At 42.1% G+C, this 13695-nt stretch overlaps 1 protein-coding gene across 1 annotated transcript in view; it reads right to left on the bottom strand.

Moving 5' to 3' along the window:
• Positions 1-1318: 1318 nt before the first annotated feature.
• Positions 1319-13695, bottom strand: part of MITF (melanocyte inducing transcription factor) — a 116955-nt gene continuing 104578 nt past the window's right edge. Inside the window, exons 8-12 of the mRNA XM_058812762.1 lie at positions 9972-10089; positions 7399-7455; positions 6338-6413; positions 5118-5265; positions 1319-3073 (exon numbers count right to left, since the gene is read on the bottom strand). Of these exons, the coding sequence (XP_058668745.1) occupies positions 2672-3073; positions 5118-5265; positions 6338-6413; positions 7399-7455; positions 9972-10089 (801 nt within the window). The 3' untranslated portion in view covers positions 1319-2671. The remainder of the gene's footprint in view (positions 3074-5117; positions 5266-6337; positions 6414-7398; positions 7456-9971; positions 10090-13695) is intronic.

The raw sequence follows: 13695 nt of genomic DNA, 5'->3' as shown, positions 1-13695 counted from the left end.
TAAAATGAGAAGTCAGCGAGTACCAGTGGTTTCACATAAGCTTGAAAAATATTCATATACCACAGTCTAGACTTGAATTTCTGAATGCCCAGGGCAGGCACCAAACCAAAAGCCTCATTCAATACATTCAGTGGTTCTCAGTTACTACACTCCAGCATGCACACCCTGATTTGTTGTACCAACACTGCAGAGCTGCCCCATTCTTTGGGGAAGGGCAACACAGCCCTGTGTTACAGCTACAACCATTTTTTACACATTTTCCTACCAGTCACCCCAGCCAAACAGCAGCACCAGAAGCCTGTACCCTCACACTTGACTCAGAGATATGGCACAGCTGCCTTGCAGGGACTGGGGGCATTTCCTGCCCCAGGACCATGGTGACCACAGCACATCCTGCAGCCTCCTGGGTCCTGCCTGGGCCAGAGCTTCTCTACCCTAAGGAAAGACACTTTGCCAAAAGCTGTGAGGGCTGAGGGGGAGAGGCATCACTACAACCCAACTCCAGCTCCTCCTTCAAGAATTACAAAAGAAAAGAAAAAAGCCACAACCCCATGGTTGCATCAACGCTAATACATCGCTGGCGGCTCAAGCGGGAAGGGAGGGCTGGACACAGCCACGGGAAGAGTGACAGGAACACAGAGCCCGAGTTCCACAGCCCTGCAGAGCCCAGGCCCCTGGGGACACCAGGCAGGGGACACCAGGAGCCCTTGCCCCCACTCCATTGCAGGGAATCCTCCTGGGGAAATGTCTGTGAGAGGGCTCAGCGCTGTGGGAACTCCCATCACTACCCCCAGCCACCCCATCCTAACCCAGTTCACATTTGGTTTCTGAACACCACCTGCTGAGCCCAAGGTTTCCTGGGAAAGCTGGCCAAACTGGCACTCAGGTTACTCACCGCTGCACCCATCCTATGTAATTTCCAGTGTAGCACAAAGGAGAAAGGGAAGCTCTGGTTTTCTATCCATAGGCACCATGCTACACCTCAAGGCCCTACACACCACCACCCCAAAGCTCTGTCTACGCCACACTTCAGTCAGTGCTAGTCGAGGAAGACTACAACTAGAGTTTAAGGCACTTCATTCTGAACGAGCCACGCCTGCCAATCGGCTGTAGGCTGCCGTGGAGAACTCCATTCCCTCGAACACCACCTGTCTGTCACCTCCATGGAACACCTAGGCTGGATATAATAACAAGGAAAACTACCATTATTGCATAGGACTACACTTGAGTAGATAATGCACCAAACTACTTTTACAACATGGTTGCATGTTAAAAATTAATAACATTGTTATCAAGTAACAGTTATTTGCAGATACAGTAATTTACTCTTTTTTTTTTTTGTTGTTTTTTTTTTTTCTCTTATATCAGCCCCAGTGCTGAAATAGAACACGAATTGCTCTAACGGGTATATTAACTACATAGTTATGTTTCCAAGCATATTACTACTTTGTTTCTGTATCACTAAAAATAAATATGTAAGTTCAGTTTCTCTACAGAGTTGTTTTATTACCTAATCTAAATTTTTACTCTACCTTAAATGCGTTTAAAAACATTTTCAAAGTGAGACTGTAATATACAAAATATTCTCAAAATCTCTCTTAAAACACAGAACCCTGCATAAAAGCTTCCTTTCAAGTGTTTACAAAGAACGCAGAAAACTTCCAATGAGTTTTAAAAATGTCAAAAAATCGCTGCAATATTAAGAGGCAAAAATCTTACAAATGAAATACAAATAAATTTAAAACAAAAAGTTGAGGATAACTAAGGAATCCATGCAAATCAAAAGAAACTGTACAATGCAATAAAAAAAAAAATAAAGCCAATTAGATATGTACAACATAATGTGCCCAGCTATAATATGCATAATTTTTTTTGTCCAAAGAGTGTATCCCAACTTACAGTGCTCCTGCTTGCTTTGCCATTGGCAAAGCCACCCATGTGTGTCACAAAACAAAATAAAAATTTAAGAGGAAAAACTTGAACCATGTTCAAAAGGAAAACCCAAATCGGCTCAGAGTAAAATTAAACAACACTCTGAGACACTCACATCTCCCTGCAGTTTCAGCAACAGCATTTTATATCACAATCAACACAATCAGGATGTCGTAACACTTGGGTTTAGTTTCTTTTCTGAGTGAAGTCAGGTGGATATTTTCCCTAAACACTTGTCATGTAAGACCAACATTTGAGGGACACTGTATCTTTAAGGCAGCACTATTCAATTAATACAATTACAAATTGGACTTTTGTTGTTGTTGTTGTTGTTTCTTTACATTCTTAAACTTTACATTTTGTTTCCAAGTAAATAGGTTGCATTTACAATCCTACAATTGCCCCCTCCCCCCCAGTAGAAACAGACTCTTCATCTGTAATTCTATTGCTTTGAGTAGATTTGACCAGTTCAAAGTTCTTGGCGAATCCAGTTCACAGATTCTGTACATATGCTGTACAATATTTTGGAGGCATTGGTAGTTTTAAAATAGAATATACAAGTTTCTTCACAAAAAATTCTAAAAAAAATTCTATATATATAATATATACACACACGCACACACACTGATGAAGCACGAGGGGGGAAAAAAAAAAATCAAAAAAATTCTACAAAAGGGTAAATTATTTCATCTACTGATCAAAGAACCAAAGCAGTTTCTGAAAGCTGTGCCAACAGGTGCTAACAGGCATGGTCAGTGTCCTCCATGCTCACGCTGCTCCGCCTGCTACTCGTCTTGGACGCCCCAGGAGACACGGAGGAGAGCAGGGGGTCAGTCACTCCCACGGGGGACAGCGTATCGTCCATCAGGATGTCTTCCAGCTTGGATCCCATTTTGGCAGGAACTCCGTAGGTGCCGGCTGGTTCAGTCACGTTGCCCAGGTTGTCGCTGAAGGTGATGGTGCCGTCAGTGAGGTCCAGCGTGGTGGTGCAGGACAGGTCTGTGTGGTGTGGCATCATCTCCTGCGTGCAGTTGTCCAGCACGGGCTCCTGTTTGATGACCCTGTTGACCATGTCAGGGGAGCAAAGGCCTGTGGATGGGACAAGGGACAGTCCATGTGCCCGGGCCTGCATCTCAAGCTCCTGTGAAGGGGAATAAGGGGCAAATTTAAAGACAATCTGGAAATAAAATCTGTCGTCTTATGCTCGTCTCGCAGCTTCCAGTTTCCTTCTCCTGTACACATTTCCTGCCTTTCCCATAGTGACAAGGGCTTGTACCTTGCACACTCCAGCCCTGCAGATTTTCACCTGAACAGCAGAGTCTTGAAGAGGTGGGTGAACACCATCCCACACAGGCCCTTCACACTCCTCCTCAGCACCTAGACCAGAGCCAAAACCCAGAGCCCTGCAGCACAGACATGTTCCCCTCAGGCTTCTTCTCAAACCAGTGCCAGGATAGGCAGGTTTGGCATCAGGTAGGGTGAGGAAAACATTTAAAAATAGGGGAAAAAAAAAAAAGAACTAGCAAAAGCATGTGTTTTTAGTAATTTTTAAAAAGTCATATGTGAAGGCACAGCATGTCTATGTGATCCTTATCAATCCTGTTAAGATTCTGGAAGGGACACTTCTCACTCTACAAGTCTGGCAGAACTGGAAGAGGTCAATCAAAACTGAGCAACAACACTATTCCTGTGCAGAAAGATCACAAGGAAGTCACAGGAAGGTTTCAGACTTCACACAGAGCCAAGATTCTTCAAATTTCCATGAAAAGTTTAAATCCCACCTTCACATTTAATCACACAGAAATGCTCTCTCACAAATATATCAGCAAAAGAGATGTTTTGCTTCTACTTCTGCATTCTCTGCTGTGATTGTGCTGTTTCTGGATATTCCTGTCACTGAAGCTGATTATTACCCTTTTCCATCATTCCAGGCTAAAACAGGCTTGTAATGGCACACTGCAAGATCAGAGGAGAAGGAGGAATGAGCAAGCACTTCTTCCATCAACTAATGTGCCAGAACCACAAGTTTCTTATTTCATGATTAATCAAAATCAACACAAAAAGGAAAATGCACACTTGAGGTTATTTGCTGCCAGATGTATTGTTATTCAAGGGTCTGGGTTTTATGGTATTTTGATTGAAGGAGCCAGAGCAGATGGGCAATACAAAGCAAGATGAAAGATGTTTAAGAAGTGATCTCACTTAGCTTCAAAACACCACTGCTCGATGCTGCTCTGCAGAAAGCTTGTGTGTTTTTATCATCTCATTCTAGCAGCAGATTGCTCAACGAAGTACAAAACTGTGCTGAGGCTCAACTTGACCTGTTCTATTTTAAAGCTGTTTACTTCCACACTTGACTCTCAGGTATTTGCAGCTTCATTATCTCCCTGGTGGATTATCTGGGGTGTTGAGGGGTCTCCTGGCAGGCTGCAGCTGCATGCGGAGCTCAGCTGTTCGTGCTGCAGGGGAGCAGCAACACGAGGATATCTGGGATATCACTGTCTCCATGGTAGGTGTTCTTACACCCAGTTCTGGTACACTTTAATTACCCTTCTATTGAGAGGGGTGGCTGTCCAGAAAAAAAACCCGTGTTGGCATCAAGATTAAAGTTTCCTATCCAGCTTGAAGTGAAGACAAAGGAATTAGAGAAACAGAGTTTTCACCCCTAAATTTCTGTGTAGCTCAGAACACTGGGAACCTGGCTGAATCTAACATGGCAACAACCCACAGAGAAAACATATTCATGCCACCTACTGCTTTTCAGTGCTGAGGAGAACTGTTGTACAGTCCTACAGACTGCAAGCAGCACAGAACACTCCCAAAGAGCTGAACTTAATTTTGTGACTATCAACAACTACATGATACAAGAAGTCCCAGTGCCTTAGGCCGGCAAACAGAAGAATGCAATACCATATAAAGCTTTCTGATGGTATGGTTTGGAACTAGCGTTGGTCATGGTAGAACAAAAACAGACCACTCTTAAGTGCTTCTACTAGAGTGTTAGGATTCTTTTTTTTAAACTAAGATATCTTTGGCTTTTTCTAGAAAAATCTCTGCAGATACCTCAGCACTGCCTGCCATTGATTTAAACGCTGGTTCCTTCTAACTCGCACCCCACAAGCCACCACTATTCGCAATCACACGCTGCGGCACCAAGAGCGTTTGCAGCTCATTTCTCAGCAAACCTGTATTCTGAGCAGCAGGTGCCTGTTGGCATGCTCCAGCTTCTTCTGCCTGTTCTCCAGCTCCTTGGTGCGCTGCTGTTCCCTCTGCAGCTTGCGGATGTAATCCACCGACGCCTTCAGGATCGTTCCCTTGTTCCAGCGCATGTCGCTTTGGAAGGACACAAAAGGACAAGGTAACGCTCTGTCTCACAGCTGTTCCCTCCACACCTGTACCTGTGACTGCTCCTTACCCACACATAGCACCCAGCTGCTATTTAGTGCGGGTTTGTGGATGCTGAAGGCGTTTGCAGTGCACTAGAGGGGGCTGGAGCACAGCCCTTGGGAAGCACGTTTGCTTCAGAGAGAGAGAGAGAGGCTGCTGCATCACCATCTCCTCACATCATCTCACTCTCTCTAAATGGGCAAAAAACATCTTTCTGCAGCCTGTCAGAGCAAAGATTCACCTGTCTTGGAGGCTGGTACTAAGATATATTGTTGTGCTGGCCTTGGAAGAGGCTGCAGAGTCTCTCTGGAGAGTAACTGTGAAGTTGCTTCAAGAGCAAGTGCCTCAAAATACTGGAAAATCTCCCCAAAATCATCACGGGGGATTGATTCAGATTTAAGTGGAACCTTCAAACTCCAGAGCAAGGAAGGTTCCTTGCTGCTGAATCAGCATTGAGAAAGTGTAAATACAAGCTAAAAGCAGCAAAATCGTGGTAGAATTGTCACAAAGAACATCTAGGAAATCACAGCAAACACTGACAAATTATCAGTGAACAAGCACAGAGTTATGCTCTTTATTTTCCTTCTTTTTTTCCTTCGGAGGGAAGGGGAATGAATGGCTTCCCAAATAAACTACCCTCTATTTTCACTGAAACAGGGACCAGTCCTGTCTTGTCAAGCTGTAACATCTAATTAATTAAAAGAATTATTTAGCAAAACATGCAGCCATCTAAGCAGCCAGACCAGCGTAAGATTTCCCATCCTCACAACTCTGGAAAGGCAGCCAGTCACACCCAGCACCAAGCCCAGATTTGAGACAAAAATCATCTAATTAATACAAACACAAGCAGGTTCCAAAGGGGGGAAAATTAGCCCCTCAAAAAAAATCTTCAAAAAATATAATGGAACCTTTCAAGCATTTCTGCTGTCACAGAGTGCTGAGAGCAAGTAGGAAATATAGGAATTTGGGGTTTTTTACCTCCTCCCTCCCACAATCTCCCTGGGCATGTTGTACTTACGGGTCATTTGACTTGGGTATCAAGGTGCCCAGTTCTTTTATACGATCATTAATATTAAATCTTCTTCTTCTTTCAACTTTAGGAAAAACAGCACGAATGTTACAAGTAATATTCACACTTAATCACAACTTATCAAGTGTTTTATCAAAGATTTCTTTAAGTACCATTGAAATGTATGCCCGAAACTTAAAATCCAGTGATAATTTATTTTGCTCTCCTACACATGGACACACTAAGACAGAGGTTCTGTCTATACTGTAAATTTTGGGACTGCAGAGTTTAGCTGAGACTGAAAATCAGAAGGACTGATTCTAGGGATAAGGATCACAGACAAATTCAGAGTGAAATATTTAGATGCTCAAGGAAATCCCAAGACAGAAAAAAGGGACAAAAGGCACAGTCTCTTTTTTGAAGTAGTCTTCCATGTGCAACACTTTGAGGATCCAAAAGTGAAATTTAAATACCAATTTTCCTGTATTACCTTTTCATGCTATGGAAAAGGCTTCTGAGTGGCTCAAGGCATGAAACAGTTCCTTTTTTCTACTACTATAAAGTATAAAAAGAAAAGATATGGATCCTTTATTAAGTCATAAGATGCTCATTATTTTAAAACACTTTTTTTCCAATTTGGAAATACGAGCTCCTTTCAAAAATTAAATATATAAAATTTCCATATTGAGGACCCATTTGTTGTTTAAAGTCACAAATTGATCAGATATCTAATATTTAAATTTAAAAAATTAAAATTAAAAAAGTAAAATTGTGCAAGGTGGATTTGTTAGAAGCAATTGGGTCATATGTTGAACCCAGCAATTCCATCGACAACAACCACTCATTCACTTGGTTTATTGAAAACAAATAAAAATAGAGTTACAATTCAGTAGTAGATTTAAGGACACATTTCACAAGAATTTGAGATGCTTGATCTATGGGCATAACACAATGATCTAGTGCTTTGTACTACGTGCAGTACCTCATCCAGATTTAAAATCAGCATTTGAGCATTTAATACCGAAAATCATTCTGAGAATTGGTGCAAAATGTGAGGAACCAAAACTTACTCAAGTTGTGATTGTCCTTCTTTTGCCTCTCCTTAGCCAACGCTCTCGCTTCGGACTCTGTAGGAAAAACACATGCTGTGCATGTGAATGAGGTAATGAGAATTAATTCAATCACAGCCCTTCAGCCTGTGAAATGCCTGCACAGGAAGCCTGATGGGTATTTGTCACACCAATCATTAACCTCATTCCAAGCGGCAAGAAGGGCTTGTGGATGCCAGAACACAAGGCTGGGACTGCGCTTCACCCCTGCACCTGAGGAGCATCTCCTCCCACACCTCCAGAGTGACTCCCAGGATGGGAACGTTTCCCACGGAGGCCCTGACTCAGCAAGGGATCTGAGGACAGCCAGGTGCTGCAATCCAGCATACCTTCCCCGTGTGCACACCTGTCCCAGGAGCTGAGCCACGGGAACAGCATGCCCAGGGCACTGCTGCCTGCCCAGGATGTGACACACGCAGGACTCACAGGCTCTGCTCGCCCAAATTAACGCTGCATCCTTCTGTGGCACGTGCACACACACCACCACAGCACCCAAGAGATCACTTAAGTGACCTGTTAAGAACAGTGTATTTTCCAGCTATGCTAACTGTTTCTATTATATATTTTTTTAAAAAGGTGAAAAATTCAACACCTTTCTTAGCAACAAAGTTGGAAAACAATGGTTCTTGCTTTGGGAAAAGCAAAAAGCAACGTAATGGCAGTCATGCTGCACAGAACTTGTCTCCTCAACTCAGAACTGCCCTTCACCTTGCTCCACACACTTATTATCTATATTTTATTATTCTATTATTATTATATTCTATAATAATAATAATATAATTAACTTCAGAATGCAATAGTTCAGGCAACAGCACAACTAAATTTCATCTTTTCAGTACACATTTGGTCCTAAGTTTCTCAAGCAATTTCAAGTACTTTATCTCTACTCTACCCCTTTTCAGTTTTTTAAAAGGTGAGGTCATTAATCCTTGCCCCATTGCATTCAAATCCCCAAACCAGCAAGCATTTTGCAGTTCCACAGTAAGTCAGTGAGGAGCAATGAGTGCATCACCTTTTATCACACATTCCATTGTGAAAACAATCCCTCACTGTAGCAAATAAATTCTTTCCTGTATTACTTTGTTTTGATCATAAAAAGACTCATCTAAATAAATTCAGGTAAGCGTAGCACATAAACATTAAACTTATTTCAGTTCTGTTTTGATGTGTTTGATGTATTGATGACTTCTATAAGACCACTTCACTCACAATCTCCCCTCTCTTTCTGCCTTCTTGGCCTGAAACCTGACACAAGCACCTACAGAAAATCCACCAGTCTGCACATCAAGGTTGGGCTGAGTTTGCAGCCCACAGCCCCTGGAACTTTCTATACTTGGGGCAACAAAACTGCCTGTAATGCAGGATTTTGAGCAGCTCTCCTTCCTTCCCACCCTCCTCTTGCACAGTTCCATCTCTGTACAAGCTTTGCTTTTTTGTAACAGCCACAAATCACTGTGTGCTCTGTGTGTCTTCTTTTGGTGCTGAGTTCAAATTCTGTGCTGTCCTATAAATGCAAATATCTGCTGGCTCAGAGAGGTGGCATTTCCTCCTGGCATATTAACAATGCTCTTCTTAAACTAATTTCTGCCCAGAACCTGCTTTGCAACTGAGTCAGCCTGTGAGTTTTCACAACAGAAACCCAGAAAGATGATAGACAAAAAAGAAACCAGGCCCCTACCCTACTGCATGGTCAGTGACTCTGTTGGGCTTAAGAACAGGCATTTCTGGGCATTAATATGATTTTGCCATCATTTCTAGAGTAGATCTTCATTTGTTCAGCCTACAGACAACCATTCTTTGTATATGCACCCTATATGTGGTTATATTCTTCCAAGTGAGCAGAAATAAAACATGCTTGTGAATATGAAACTTATTATTTGCTTCAAACTATCTTGCTCCTGTACACATGTGCTTGAGAAAAAGGTTTTTAGTGTCCCACTCTCCTGCCCCTGCCTCCCACAGCTTGTTCAGAGCATTGCTGCAGGAACTGGCATAAAATTTGAAGGAACATTTCATTTTAATTTAGTGATGCATATTCATGGATCACAGAATGGCTTGGGTAGGAAGGGACCTTAAAGATCATCAAATTCCAATCCCCCAAGAGCCTAATTTTACATTTTAAAGGATCTGCATGTCCAGACTTCACATCATAGCAGGTTATTTGTTCATTACTGCCCTCCCCTACTGAAGTAAAGCCCCAATGTGTACCATTCCTTGACATGAATCCCACAGAGACTCCAGATGTGAAGTTGTTAAAGTTTGGTGTTGACAGAGCAAACGCTAAGCCCAAGCTAGAAAACAGCTCTGGAAAAGGTGCATGGAAACTTCCTGGAACACAAGACAGTGCAGGTGTGACTGTAACAATTAAGGATTTATATGAACTTATGACAGTGAACACAGATGCACCCACACAAGAACACAGGTTGAAAGTAACTGTTCACCCATATATTCTTTCCCGTAATCACAGAAATTATGTCCAGTATCACCTGAATTAAAATGATACTACTACAAGGTGGTGTTTTAGATGTATTTACCTGTGAGCTCCCTTTTTATATTAGGAAGATTAGCTGGACATGAGTTGCTGATGTTTAGTCCTGGAGGAGGCATGCTTTGGTTGCCATAAAGGTCAATCAAATTGCCAGACACAGGCAACTGGAAAAGATAAACAAGGAAAAGGATCATTTGGTTTGCCTTTATGAATGCCTTTGTACAGAAGAACAGAGTCAGGATATGCTAGGTAATCTGTGCTCTTTTCCATGTGCAAACAGAGCCTGCAAGAAGGTCAGCAAAATCTACAGATATTCATGAGCGTGAGGGGTAAAACATCTACACTGGGAAAATTCTGTTCTCTCTCTTCAGAAGTATGCAGACATAAAATATTAAGAGGTAATAGAAGAGGTAAAATGCTGATGATATCGCTGCACTGCTGCTCCTTATTTTTCACTAAAACTATTACATATATATCCCTTAAACTTCTCTCACATCTCAAAGAGCCTACAGAACTCTCCCAGAGAAACCCCCCACTTTTTCCATGGATATGTGAGTGGAAGCACTTTGCAAGTTGTCACATGCTGGAAGAAGAACACTGTATTAATTAATCACATTTTTCATGTGATTTGAAAGCTACCTACACAGAAAACATTTCAGTTTACTTTGTTTTTTGCCTTACATAACAAGAACGCACACCAGTAGGAGGAAGATTATTTTTACAGTAAATTTCCTCAATTGCTTGTTCACTCTGCTGTGTTTGTTTAGGTATTTAAACAAGTAGATTTATTCAGAAATAGGACAGTATTTCAACAAGATCTATCAAAGCTATCCCTTTATATTGAAACATATTTAAAGAAGCTTGCAATTATCCTGAGTGGATTATTTTACCCATCTCTTATTTGGTTTTGAAAAGACAGGTATAAAACACTCGGGTATCTTATCTGAGTGGCAACACTAATCATCACTGCTGCAAAGACAACCAATCCCTCCAAGACACTGATCCTGCAGAGATTAGAGTAGGTATTAACTTTACACCCATGTAAATAATGCTGGTGAATACAATGCAGTGAGTCACAGCCAGGACTATTAAACTCCTACTGATGGGCCTTGCCAGACTGGGACCCAAGAAAATTTCTCTGCCATATGGAAGCAGATTAAACAGGAGTGGATATGTAAAGTACCACCATCTAGAAGCCATGCTGATGGTTATTGAGAACAGATAATGGCCAACTGCAAAACCAAAGTCCCCTGACTCCGACTTTAAGAGACAGAGGAATAAATGCAACTGAATTCTCACTATGAGTCAGCCTTATTGAAAAAGGAAAAAAAGGAAGATCTAACAGTGCTGCTCAGGTCACAGCTGTGCTGCCCACATTAATGCCACTCAGTCTCACTGCTCTGCAAGGCTGATCCTTGTGTCTTTGGGTCCCCCAAACAAATCCCTGACACCAACACAGCCAGAGTGTCACACACCCTTCTGACTTGGATGTGCTTGAATCATTCATGCTCCTAAGCATGGGCAGAGCACAAAGACCTTGTTTATAGCCCAGGGACTTGAAGTTCATAACCAGACATGTGAAATCTAATTAGGAACTTCAGGGAATTTAGAAATAAAAAAGATTTTTTGTTAGAAATCTCAAAACCGGCATCTCAAAGCCTGAGTAAAGCAGCCGGGTTGTAATGAAACGTGGAGAACACTGAGCTGCTTTCCTTACTGCAACATGGACTCTGATTGTTACAACAGTTTGCGATTGATTTTTTTCCCCAAAGGAGTCAAACACTGAGCCAGATTTCCATGTCAATAAACAGGACCAGTGTGAGCAATGATCACAAAGGGCAACAGAGAAGACAGGCAGCAACTGCTGAACGTGCACATGTGCATGGCTGCTAAAGCCGTGCACAGGAATGCTTATCAGAGAAATTCACATTGGAGATGCCAACAATCTCCACTTAAATCAGTGATCCATGAGCAAAGAGACTGATCAGCTCCTTTCTTTGACCACTTTCTCCAGCACCCAAACCCCACAGGTCAAAGCTTCACTTGTAACATTTTCCTACACATGGTCCATGCTCAGTATGAGTCCTGAGAGGCCTTTTCTCCAGGATGGCTGCAGGTCACATCTCTGGGACTAACTTACAATAATTCCTTTCCAAAAACAAAGTGCATGCAACACTCTGGGCCATGTCACATAAAATACCTGCAGCTAAAGCTAAGTTAAAATTGAGGCACATCCTCAGTTCACAATTTTACAACAGCTCCCAGAGGAATAAAATCAGTTGACTAAGGTAAACCAAATAATCATTAGTGCAGGGTTTAGGGAACTGGGAAAGGGCAGAGGACCCCTGTGCTGAGGGCATTGGTTTGAGATGCACAAGACAGCAGTGTGGTGAGCACACGAAAGCAGCCACTGGACTTAAATGGGGCAAAAAAAGCCCAAAAGGAATTTATTATGTGCCCACTACAGTGACACCTGGGCATTTATTTCAATTGTTTCTTATTTGAAGAAACTGGGAAAAAAATACAAATTGTTAGCAAACATTTTGGCTCTAAGACAGTGGAGCCTTTCACCACCATCCTCAAGTACAAGATGGGAAAGTGTCAAAATTTCCACAGCCATTTCATAGGGATGCTGGAGTCTCAAACTTGAGAAAGGCATGGAATTTTCTGGAGCTAAGGAGGCTCCCTCCCCGTCTTCTTCAAATTCTAGCATATTTCCAACCTAATATGGTTTTCCTTACAGCTTTCTTAGCTATTTCTGGCTAAGAAGGAATTTAAATGCAGCACCAGCCAGATCATCCACCTTTACTCTTCCAAAAAGTAAATGAAGGAAGGGTGGCTTATGCCAGGTTTAGCATGCTATCTTCATTGAAACAGCATGGTTGAAAATGCTTTCACTTGGGAGATTTTGTATTTCAAGGTCCCGGCATCACAAATTGCACAAACACCAAGTAAAATAAATTAAAATCTTCCTATCACTTTGCATCTGCTTCTTTTTTAGCCCTAATAATGGCTTTTATATAACAGAAATTTGAAATATGGTAATTATGACTGCAGATTCATCATAGTGTACATTCATGGGAGTCTGAGGCTTTCATTTCTCCTCCACTACTCCAACAAAACAAGCACCCACATTCTGTCTAAAATCACTGAGACATCAGCTGTGTGATCAACAAGGCTGTTTCTAAGGTACCAGCACACCCTGGATGGGCTCTGCACCCCAGCTTGTGCAGCCCACAATGGATTGTGATGTTCCCTGACCTACAAGCATCAGCCCCTGTAAAAAAACTCCTCTGCTGTGGAGTTTAAATTCCAGAAGAAAGTCACATTTAGAAGTGGAGCTGTAGCTATGCACAGAGCTTTCCACACCAAGCCCTGGCAGGAGTTGATTAGCTGGATGAATTAATTGTTATCTCCACAAAAGCACTTCACACAGTACTCAGTAATTCAATTAGCAAGTGATACCTAGGCAGAAAACCTTCTCTATAAGCTAGTTACCATTTTGTGATACTTTCCACCACAGATATTATTCCACTCTCACAGCTCACTGCAATGGGCCATTTTCAATTCAAGGTACTTGGGAACTCCCTTAGCTTGCCCTGCACAGAAATCTCTGATTTTGCTTATCAATTAAGTACTGTTACCAACTGTAACAAACTGGTCCTTTTGTTCTTTGTTGGTTATGGAACAACAACTGCCTTTGTCACAGACTCAGCACAGCTATTTATAGCCTGTGTCTCTTTAGACACCATTTCCCCATTTCGCCTACC

Source organism: Ammospiza caudacuta, chromosome 12 (assembly GCF_027887145.1).
Source record: "Ammospiza caudacuta isolate bAmmCau1 chromosome 12, bAmmCau1.pri, whole genome shotgun sequence".
Taxonomy (NCBI): domain Eukaryota; kingdom Metazoa; phylum Chordata; class Aves; order Passeriformes; family Passerellidae; genus Ammospiza; species Ammospiza caudacuta.
This window is presented reverse-complemented; position numbering and strand designations above follow the sequence as displayed.